General features: G+C 35.0%; 1 protein-coding gene across 11 annotated transcripts in view; it reads left to right on the top strand.

The window, feature by feature from the left end:
- The window catches only part of GTF2I (general transcription factor IIi), a 143,479-nt gene that overhangs the window by 90,738 nt on the left and 40,662 nt on the right, over nucleotides 1–12,079 (top strand). For 4 of the 11 annotated variants that reach the window (XM_082358531.1, XM_082358521.1, XM_082358529.1 and 1 more), the window contains exons 10-12: nucleotides 7,123–7,182; nucleotides 9,212–9,268; nucleotides 11,153–11,215. In XM_082358531.1, coding sequence (XP_082214657.1) covers nucleotides 7,123–7,182; nucleotides 9,212–9,268; nucleotides 11,153–11,215 — 180 coding nt within the window. The remainder of the gene's footprint in view (nucleotides 1–7,122; nucleotides 7,183–9,211; nucleotides 9,269–11,152; nucleotides 11,216–12,079) is intronic. The other 7 variants (XM_082358525.1, XM_082358522.1, XM_082358528.1 and 4 more) reach the window with 5 other exon arrangements.

Below are 12,079 nucleotides of genomic sequence, written 5' to 3'. Positions count from 1 at the left end.
GTGTCACAAAGATTTTCTTCTGTGTCGTATAAAAGTTTTCATAGTTTTACATTTAGGTCTGTGATTGGTTTAGACCTAATTTTTGTATAGTGTGCAGAATACCAGGTTCAAACTTAAGGCATACAGATATCCAGTTTTTCCAGTACCTTTTGTTGAAATGACTGTTCTTTTTTTTGTTTTGTTTTGTTTATTTTTGGCTGCGTTGGCGGGCTTTCTCTAGTTGTGGCGAGTGGGGGCTACTCTTCGTTGCGGTCTGCGGGCTTCTCATTGGGGTGGCTTCTCTTGTTGCAGAGCACGGGCTCTAGGCTCTTGGGCTTCAGTAGTTGTGGCGCACAGGCTTCAGTAGCTGTGGCTCGCGGGCTCTAGAGCACAGGCTCAGTAGTTGTGGCGCACAGGCTCAGTAGTTGTGGTGCGCAGGCTTAGTTGCTCCGCAGCATGTGGGATCTTCCCAGACCAGGGCTCGAACCCGCATCCCCTGCATTGGCAGGCGGATTCTTAACCACTGCGCCACCAGGGAAGCCCAGCGACTGTTCTTTTTCTATTGCATTACCTTTACATCTCTGTCAGTTTTCTCGAGTATATTCTGTTACATTGATCTGTTTCTGTGTTTTTCCAAAATTACATTGTCTTGAGGACTATAGTTTATATAATAAGTCTTAAAATCAGATTGTGAGAGTCCACCAAAATTATCCTTCTTTTTCAACATTATTTTGCCTATTTTCGCTCCTTTTCCTTTTCATATAAATTTTTAAAATCAGCTTATTGATTTGTGCAAAAAGCCCTGTGGGGACTTTTTTTTTAAAGATATTTTTTTTTTAATTATTTTATTTTTGGCTGAGTTGGGTCTTCGTTGCCTCACACAGGCTTCTCTAGGTGCGGCGAGCAGGGCTGCTCTTTGTTGCAGTGCGTGGGCTTCTCACTGCGGTGGCTTCTCTTGTTGGAGAGCATGGGCTCTAGGCACGCAGGCTTCAGTAGTTGTGGCACATGGGCTTAGTTGCTCCACGACATGTGGGATCTTCCCGGACCAGGGCTCAAACCAGTGTCCCTTGCCAATGGCAAGGCAGGTGGATTCTTAACCACTGCGCCACCAGGGAAGCCCAAGATTTATTTTTTTATTTTTTAATTCTTTTTGATGTGGACCATTTTTAAAGTCTTTATTGAATTTGTTACAGTATTGCTTCTGTTTTATGTTTTGTTTTTTTGGCTGGAGGCATGTGGGATCTTCTTACCTCCCCAACCAGGGATCAAACCCGCACCCCCTGCATTGGAAGGCGAAGTCTTAACCACTGGACCACCAGGGAAGTCCTTCCCCCTTCCCCCCCGTGGGGATTTTGATGGAGATTGTGCTGAATCTATAGACTAATTTAAGTTGAATATCTTAATATTGAATCTTCTGATTCATGAGCATGATATATGTATCTTATCTATTTAGCTCTTTCTTGATTCCTTTCATCAGTGCTTTGTTTTCAGCATACAGGTCTTGTACATATTTTGTAAGATTTATATGTAAGTATTTAATGTTTTCCAGTGTTACTGTAAATGGTGTACTGTTCTTTTACAGTTTCAGCTTCCAACTATTTATTGCTAATATGTAGAACTACAGTTGACTTTTACATACAGACCTTGTATCTTGTGACCTAGTTAAAATTCATTTATTAGTATAGCAACTCTTTGAGAAAAAATCTTTGGGATTTTGTAAGTAGACAGTATTATTTCTTTCCTTTCATTTTCTTGTGTTAATTGCACCAGCTATTCAACATTCCAGTGTTACGTTGAATAGTAGTGAGAGTAGGCATCCTTACCTTGTTTGCAGTTTTAGAAGGAACTCTTTCTCTGTGAAAGCTGTAGGTTTTTTGTAGTTGCCCTTCATCAGATTGAAGAAATTTCCTTCAGTTCAGAGTTTGTAAAGTTTTTTTTTTTTAAAGGAATTCCTTTATTTTTATTTTTATTTATTTATTTATTTATTTTTGGCTGTGTTGGGTCGTTTCTGTGCGAGGGCTTTCTCTAGTTGCGGCGAGCGGGGGCCACTCTTCATCGCGGTGCGCGGGCCTCTCACTATCGCGGCCTCTCTTGTTGCGGAGCACGGGCTCCAGACGCGCAGGCTCAGTAGTTGTGGCTCACGGGCCTAGTTGCTCCGTGGCATGTGGGATCTTCCCAGACCAGGGCTTGAACCCGTGTCCCCTGCATTGGCAGGCAGACTATATCAACCACTGTGCCACCAGGGAAGCCCTGTAAAGAGTTTTTATGGTGATTGGATGTTGAATTTTGTGAAAGGTGTTTTCTGTATCTCTGGAGATGATTACATCATTTTTCTCTTTTAATCTGTTAAAATGGCCATCAACATTAATTTTCAAATGTCGGTTCTGACTAATATCTCTTAAGAACATTTTCAAATGTTCTTAAGAGATATTAGAAGTTTCTTTTCTTGTAAATGTCCTTATTTGGTTTTGGTAATACTGGCCTAAGTGAATTGGGAAATGATATATTTGAAGAATTTTTTTGTAGAATTGATATTATTCCATTTCTATATATTTTTGATAACATTTCCCAATGAATCCACCTGGACCTTGAGGTTTCTCTAATGGAAGGTTTTAAAAATTTGCTCCATTTTTTAATTTTAAAATTTCTTTTAATCATTGTAGGTCTGCTCAGGTTATGTATTTCTTCTTGATTAAGAGTTGGCAGTTTGTGTCTTTTAAGGAATTTGTCTACTTTGTCCTAAGTTTTCTTTCTTTTTTTTAAATTTTTAACGTTTGCTGGGTCTGTAGTAATTTAATTATAGTAATTTGTGTCTTTTTTTTGTTTGTTTCTTATTGGTCATTCTAGCTCAGGGCTTTGTCTTAAAACTTGGCAATACTGACATTTTGATCAGACAATTCATTGTTGTCAGTATCTGTCTTATGCTCTGCATTGTAGGATGTTTAGTATCCTCCCTGGCCTCCCTGCTAGATGTATACCAGTAGCATCTCCCTAGTTGTGACAATCCACAACGTCTCCAGACGTTGCCATATGTCCCTTGGGGACAGTATCACTTCCAGTGGAGAACCATTGCTCTTGCTCTAGAACTTTCTCAATTTTTTTCTTTTTTCCTCAAAGATCTAGCTTTTACAAAATTTCAGTGATTTTTTTTTTTCTTATGTTTCTTTCTTTCTTTCTTTTTGGTTGCTTTAATTTTAATTTGGTTTTATTTTCTGTTTCTTAAGATGGGAGCTTAAATCATTGAAATATTTTCCAATGTAAGCATTTAATGCCATAAACTTCCCTCTTAAGCATTAGTTAACTGCACCCTATAAACTTTGATATGGTTATTTTCATTCATTTCAAAACATTTTCTAATTTCCCCTTTGTCCTCTGGTTTACGTAGAAGTGTAGTCTTTTTTTTTCTTTTTTTCTTTTTTTTTTTTTTTTTTTGGCTGCACCACATGGCTTGTGGGATCCTAGTTCCCTGTCCAGGGATCGAACCCAGGCCCTCGGCAGTGAAAGTGCAGAGCCCTAACCACTGGACCGCCTGGGAATTCCCTGTAGAAGTGTAGTCCTTTTTTTTTTTTTATTAATTAATTTATTTATTTATGGCTGTGTTGGGTCTTCGTTTCTGTGCGAGGGCTTCCTCTAGTTGTGGCGAGCGGGGGCCACTCTTCATCGCGGTGCCCGGGCCTCTCACTGTCACGGCCTCTCTGTTGTGGAGCCCAGGCTCCAGACGCGCAGGCTCAGTAGTTGTGGCTCATGGGCCTAGTCGCTCCGTGGCATGTGGGATCTTCCCAGACCAGGGCTCGAACCCGTGTCCCCTGCATTGGCAGGCAGATTCTCAACCACTGCGCCACCAGGGAAGCCCCCAGAAGTGTAGTCTTAATCTCCACATACTTGTGGACTTGTCAGGTAGCTTTGTTACTGATTTTTAGTTTATTTCCATTATAGTTGGAGAACATTCTTTGTATAATTTCAGTTATTTCAGCTTTGTTAAGGTTGCTTGACGGTCATTCAGACCTGCTGTATCTGTACTGATGTTTCTCTTTACTTCTATCCACTACAAAAGTATTGAAGTCTCCAACTGCCTCTGTCTATTTCTCCTTCCAGTTCTTTCACTTTGCTTCATGCATTCTGAAGATCTGTTGTTAGGGATCACTATGGTAGAAGCTCCTTTTCCCTTGGGCTCCTTTCCTGGCAGCCCCTTTCCAATGCAGACCGTTGTCCTGATTTGTAACAACCTAGGTTAGTTTTGTCTGTTTTTGTAGTTCATATAAATAGAATCTGTCAGTATGTATCAGGCTTCTTCTGTAAACATGTAATTTGTGGGACATTTTGTTGGGTGTACTTATAGGTCGTTTATTTGCATTGCTGTATTGTACAGTCATCCTTTGGTATCCACAGGGGGACTGGTTCCAGGGCCACCCCCAGTATCAAAACCCACAGATGATCAAGTCCTTTATATAAAACGGTGTAGTATTTGAATATAACCTACAAACACCCACCCCTATACTTTATTTAAATCATGTCTAGATAACTTAAATATCTAATACAATGTAAATGCTATCTAAATAGTTGCCAGCATGCTGCAAATTCAAATTTTGCATTTTGGAACTTTCTGGGATTTTTTTGTTCCCAGTTTTTTGATCCGTGGTTGGTTGACTCTGCAGATGCTGAATGCAGGGATACAGTTGGCTGGCTGTATTTCTAAAATGCTTTTTTAAAATGTTTAAAACCCACAAACATAATATACATCTGCCCAGGTTTACTGAATTTTACATGATATAACATGTTAACTATGTTATTGACACCCTTCTTTAGGCCCTTCCAATTCCCATTTTTTTCTCTGTTCTTCCTGAGTTAACCATTTTATTGAAATTGAGGGTTGTCCTTCCTGATAACGATTTTATATTTTAAATGCATATACATTCCCACAGAAACGTCTTTGTATGTGTATCCAGGCACCTACATTTTATGTATTACATTTTCTCAGTTTTTAAGCTTGACTTAAATGGTATCATACTGTATATGTGTTTTGTTTATGTTCTTGTGTGTCATTCAGTACAAGTTTTTGAGATTGACCATTTTTGTCACGTACAGATTTAATACTATCATTGCGACAGTTACCTGTGTGATTATACTGTAGTTCATGTGTTCATTCTCGCACTTAAAATCATTTATGTTTTCTTCCAAAACTTTTGGTATTCCAAAATAGGCTTGGACACATCTCTGTGTACCTGTCAGTTTTCCTCTAAGATGTTCTCAGATGTGAGCGTTGGGAAAGTGATTTGTCTGCAGTGACTGTTAGACACTCCTGGAGTTGTGCGAGTGAAGTGTGCTGCTGATCTTATGACAGAGTCCAAGTCATTTGCTAGTATAACATGTATGTTTAAAAGTAAACAACATAATTTGGTAGTATAGTGATATGTGAAGGTATGCTGGGCAAATGTTAACCAAAAGAAACCAAGTTTAGTAATATTAATTTGAGGCCAAAAAAGAAAAAAATAACGAATATGAAGAGTAAGACTATATAATTTATATACTAATAAGTCATTAAGTTAATAGGATAATCATTAATTTGTATATACCTAACAATGTAGCCTCAAAAGTCTAAATAAAGAATTGATATAATTTGATACAATTGATAAATTTGTAAATGCAGTCATGTGGGAGATTTTAACAAATGATGAATGCTTATAAATGGTAAATAGAGTATTTGAACTCTGAAATTTACAAACATAAGCTAGTTGTTGTATATCCAGAACTCTTTACCCAGCAAATAAATGTTTATTTACGAGACATGGATCTTTTACAAAAGTTGACTTTTATATTTGTTCACAGGTAGCCTTAAAGAATTCCCCGAATATAATGTAATTAGTTAAATTAGAAGTCAATAATAAGCATGTTATTTAAAATAGAAATGCTATACAGTGGGAATCCTAAGAAATACACTTTTATTGACTTAAAGAGGACCTAATTAAAATAATTTAGAACAGAACAATATCGATAATGATACATAGCTAGACTTGTGGAACAGCAGCTAAAGCAGTATTTAGAAGTCAGTTAGTACATTTAGCTATCATTTAATTTATTTCTTCTGTATATTTTTACCCAGGATCACATGACTAGGAAGCAGTGAATCTGGCATTTGAATTCAGGTGTCTTTCATTTATCATCTTGCTCTTAGTTGAGATTCCAAATACAAATAATTTTTCTATTTTCTATGAAATTATTTTCTTCTATGCTGTGTCCTTTATTTATAATGTGTAGTTTTGTGCCTCTTCGTGAAATCCCTCATGCATTTTCAAAGTCTTTCAAAAGTCTTAGGATATTTTCCAAAAAATATTCAGAGGTAGTGAAGTGGTTTGTATTCATATTAATGCAAGGACATGTTTATGTTAAGTAGTCATTGAAAACACAATGTTTTGTTCTCTTTTAAATCTATTACTTTCACTAAAAGCATAATACATGCAGGTGTGTTGTCAAAATCTATAGCATTCTGTGAAGGTTTAATTAACACAAAATACATTGTATGTTAATAATTGGGAAAAACCATGTTAAGTTATTAAAAAGTGTTTATGGATCTTCAGGAAGGGAGGATTCTGAATTAATTGTTTGTCATGTTTCTATTTCAGTGGAGATTCAAGCTTATTGATAGGTTAATTGCATTATTTTAGAGATTCTAAGGAAGGTGTAACAATTTGATTCTGCATTTTTCTTTAGTATGACAAAACATTAAGCCAAATATTTGGCAAGGAAGAAACAAATGCACCTTGTAAGATATATCTGCACTTATAATCTGTATGAAGTAAAAGTTGCAGTTTGCTGTCATGAACATTACCCATATCCACCATTTTAGACATATTGTTCCCATTCAATTCATGTCGAGTTAGTTGTTTTCAAAATTTCTTTTGACTGTCTGTATATGAGTTTATCTGAATACACCTTTTCCATTCACTAAGACCATAAATTGACACCATTCATTTTGTCAGTCAGTCTTTTTTTTTTTCTTTTCTTTTTTTTTTTTTTTTTTTTTTTGCCTTTTTTGTTCATGAAAAGGCTGTATTATTCCATATCTCTCGCCCAAATTTGTTTGCTGAAGTGACCCAAAATACATTTTTGGGATTACTTTTGAAGTATTATCTTTGTATCCCAAAGCAGGCCCTTCTGAAACTGATGATGTTGATGACAAACTCCCCCTTTCGAAGTCTTTGCAAGGTATAACTTTTTCACTTCCATTTTCCCACATACTGTTCTTATTTAATGTTTCTTTATATTGGACAGACTGTGTTTTAGTATTTATATCTGTATTATTACTTTTCTAAATGGAAAAGGAAAAAGAAATGTATTGGCCTTTTTTTTTTTTAAACATATAAATGAACTTCACAAGCAACAATTTTTCAAAACCAATTTTCCCTTTTGTGAATCTAGTAATGAATCTCGAAATGGGTACATGACACACTTTCATATTTAAGGTAAAGTACACATTTATACCTTATATCAGAATAGTCAGAAATAAGGCTTATATTGCATAGTTAGTAATGTAAATATCAATAAGGTCATGTTGATACTTAGTTTTTAGAAAGGTTGTAAGATATCATTTGTAAATCCCTAAGTTTATTGATTGAATACCTCTTTGGGAATTTCTGTGTAGTGTTCCCTAACTTGATGATCATAGGCTATTTGTGCTGGCTTTTACTTTACTTCTGTCTATTCTGGCTTTTAGCTCATAAGATTTATTTTATTTAGCTTTACTTTTAATATAAATGTAATTGCTTATTTCAGATTTTTAAAGAACAAAAATTACACGTAGAGTCATTGTTTACATGTACTCTTGTAATATTCTGACCGGGTGGGACAATCACCTTAATTTTTCTTATTCTTACCCAATCTTGCCTTTTTAAGTACTGGCCTCTTCTCCGTTATCTCTCATTGTTTTGACCTCACGTTTTTGTTTTCTTTGGCATTATAGTCAAAGAACCCAATGCTCCATGAATTCAAATGTTAACGTTTAATTGGGGGGTGGGGGCTGTGTGTTGAGAAAGCGTATTTAAGAAGTTCAATAAAGAAATAATTCATGGCTACAGATTTATAGATTTATCTAGTGTTTTGAGCTCAGGTGAGTTTTCAGAATATGAAATAAGTGGAAAAGAATCCCCAGATAATTACAGCACCATAAAGTTAGACATTGAAAACCAAAAACATTTTGTCTTTGCATGGCACTTTAAATTCAAAGGTGCTAGGCACTGAATGACAGTGTTTGTAGTCAGTGTTCTTTAAAAATCAAGATAAAGTGTATTTGAAACCTGTGTCTGGGAATTGTACCTTTAGTATAGTTTCTTTAATTAGTTACCAATGGATGACAAAATAGACCTGATTTTGCTTCCCCTCCCCCTTTGTGCTTTATTCTTCCTTATAGGTAATATATTTTTATTTATACACGAAGGCAGTGATTTTCAATCTTTTCTATGTTAGTAGCTCAGACATTTAAGGACAGAGGATAAATATTCTGGGGCAGTTTGGGCACTTGTCCTCATTGGCTCTCTTGGGTTTTAGATTACTTCTTTCCTATTTGTGAGTCAAGCTGCTTCTCTGATAGGGTGAGCCTGTTTCCCTTTTGACTGCCTAACCTGATACATTGCTTTATGTTCCAGTGTTTAGAAGCAGGCAGATTATATTACCTGAATTAAAATGCTTTTGAGACTAAAGGTAGTATCTTAAGTTTTAACTTACGAGTTTCCTTTAAGTGCAACTTTGGTTAAATAATGGGGATTGAGTTTCCATAGCTTCCACCATAGTAAAAATGGAAAGCAGGAAACATTTCACAGCCCAACCTGAACTTGTTTATCTAGCCTTGATAGAGTCTATGAGCAAAGAAGAAATTTACTCTGGTGTGTGTTTTTGTGTGTGTGTCATTGACAGATGAGCATGGCACTTTGAAACATACTATTCTACTTCTCAAATTCTAACATCTATCAGTAATTATATTGTGTAGTTCCAGTAACTAATAGTAAATCCCCAAACCTACTTTGGTTTAATCTATATGTTTATGTTTTAAAATAATTTTTTGAGCTTTCATACAGAAGTGTTACATGTTTTTCTGAATTAGATAACATTGTTTGAATTAACTGCTAAGGAGTTAAGGAATCAGTTTGTATTCATGTTATTATTTGCATTGTTACCTAGTATCTCTTCTTCCAATATCAGTGTTTATTGGTTTATTATATGTGGTATATTTTCTTTTTAGGAAGCCATCATTCTTCAGAGGGCAATGAAGGAACAGAAATGGAAGTACCAGCAGAAGGTTAGATACAGGGATTTTTACTTTGCTGTACTTGTATTATGTTGTTCTGTTCTATAGAGAATATTATCCTTAAAACACCTTATTTGGAAATGAAATGATGATTGTTATGGTATGCCTTCTTAGCCAACAGGTTGTTTTTTTAGTCCTAAGATGATATTTAATATACCTCTTTTATTGTACTGAATAATAAAGCATATGGGGAGGAAAACTTAAGTGGTAAGTAAAACTCTTCATGATGCAAAATGCTGCCCATTTTTTCTTGGTCATTTTTTGCCATATTTTGAAAGAATGGTTTTGATAGTTAGAATTAAAATTATTACTGGCTCTGTTCATATTTCATTTTAAAACATACTATTAGTACCATTTTTTAAAGTAGGGTAATGTATTCTCCATACGATTAATGAAAGAAAGATCTCCTCTCGGTTCATTTTTATATCCACAGCCACCCCGTGGACTGCTTTGTCTCTTAGCCAACCATCCTCCTCTGATTGTAGGATTGAATGGATATTCAACTATGGTACAGCTGTTTTAGTTATTGGAATCTTGAGTTAAACGGTTACCATGCAGAATGGCTTCCTGTTGCTAAACCGTTTAGATAGTTCCAAAAGAATTTTTGTAGATTTCTCCCAAGGAAAATAACTGGTTAAGGTAACTGGACATTGTTTTAGAATTATTATTTCTCACATAAACTGGTCATGTCAAGCCTTATTTTTTTAAGAATAAAAAGGAACTCTATTCTGTACCTTTTTATTCCTTATATTTGCTTTTTTGTTTTATTTTTTAAAAATCAGTAATTTGATCTTTTACTTTCTTCGAGTGGAGGGAGTTCTGAAGGTCCCTGGAAAGTTGACTGATCTTTCCAAATTCAGTTTTAGAATTAGGGTATTCTAATTGGAATACATTTCTTGCAGAAGTATTGAAATGCTCATTTTAAATCTCTTGTTTTTTTAATAGACGATGGTGTGGATGAAATTTTTTTGTTTTCTTTTACTGTGTGTAGGTAATTAGATATTTCCTCTGTGACAAAATCCTCTGTTTTGGATAGGCAGTATTTATAGCAAGGAGATACCTGTATACAAGACAAATTGTACTGGGGTTCATTGGGCAATGTGAATTAGATATTAGGCTTTGAACTACTTTATTTTTGAGGAAATTTTTATTGTCATATTGCAGTGTTAATAGAGTCGAATTGAAGTTCGGTTCTGTTCTTTATTCCTTTACTAACAAGTAAACATAATCTTTGGCAAATCAATTAATCTCTCAGCCTTTGCAAAATGAAAAGAGAGTTGATGAAGATACTCTCTAGCTGAGCTTCCAGCACTAACATTCTGATGTACATTTGTTTTGTGTAACACAAATATTTAATTTTGTAAAGTATGTTGCATATAAAGTTAGGTGATACAGTCCTGTATGCATTTGTTATAGTCACTGTTTTGATATGAAGGTCCCCATTGCAAAAAATTTGATTGTGGTTTTATTTAACAATATAAGCCACTCCTAGGATTTCTGAAAGAAGAGGAGAAATAGTTTAAAAAGAATAATAAAGCCTTTGTTTTTATCCTAGCGTCGTCTAGTTACAGCAGGAAGATAATTGTACTTCATTATAATTTTATTCCTCTAAAAATAAAAGTTTTTTGAGTCCATTAATGCAGGTAATTTGGTATTGTCTAATAGTTTTCCAGAGTTTCTCTACTTTTTATTTTCTTTTATCCCTACTTATAATGAAAAGGGTCAGATATTTTAATTTAACAAATACGAGATGAATTAAAATGCCAGTAAAATTTTATAGTAGGCTGCTTTTGGAATATCAAATCAGTAAAATGTTGGAACATAATAGAAAGTGCTTTATAATGAATGTCATTTTAGAATTTTATTTTTTTCAAGATTCTACTCAACATGTCCCTTCAGAAACAAGTGAGGACCCCGAAGTTGAGGTGACTATTGAAGGTTAGTTATCTAAAAGCATTGATTCCAAAAGTTTACTTCTGGTCATAAAAATATTTGTCACATTCACATTGCTAAGTATGCATTTCATTCATTTTTAAAGGAAACTTGTGAAAAAAAACCCTGAAGCATATATGTGTATGTGTGACCAAAGCAGCCCATATCCCACCAGCACACCCAGTGCTTTGGGAGTTTTAGACAACAAAAGTAAGCCGTGAAAATGAGCAGTGGGCCAAGCTATATACTTTCTATCATTGGGAATAGAGAATTTTTAAAAAGCGAAAACTATGACCAGACTGGATGCACACGAAAACAGATTTATAACCTGTTATTGGGTGTGATATAAGAGACTTAATTAGTACTGGAACCCCTGTGTCTACCTTAGTGAAGCGGAGGAGAAGGTGTTGATAGTTTTCCCCCATAAAATGCAGTTAGAGGCTAGCATATAATCTGTCCTTCAAAACTTTTGAAGCAGCAGCTACAAAAATATTCTAAAGTAATCTCTCTATATAGTTAAAGTTGCTTCAAATGTAGTTTTTTCTTCAAAGATAATGCATGAATGCAGATGAGCCAGTTTGTCCTGAATTATTGAAAGATTCAGCTAATTATTAACAGCATCACGCTTTATATTTAATAATTATTAAATGTGTATTGATTTTTTTCCTTTGAAGTTATCTCACGCTTTATATTTAATAATTATTAAATGTGTATTGATTTTTTTTTTCCTTTGAAGTTATCTCACACTATTCCTCTGTAAGTTTTTTCTCCTCAAAGTAGTTTTTTCTAAGGTAAAAATACAGCTCTGTTAACCCCCGCCCTGCTCCAGTGACCCTCTACTCAGTGGTAGATGGCACTTTATTGTGTATG

This window comes from Balaenoptera borealis, assembly GCF_965194805.1.
Source record: "Balaenoptera borealis genome assembly, chromosome: 16".
Classification (NCBI taxonomy): domain Eukaryota; kingdom Metazoa; phylum Chordata; class Mammalia; order Artiodactyla; family Balaenopteridae; genus Balaenoptera; species Balaenoptera borealis.
Note: the sequence above shows the minus strand (reverse complement) of the source record. Positions and strands in the feature narration are given on the sequence as shown.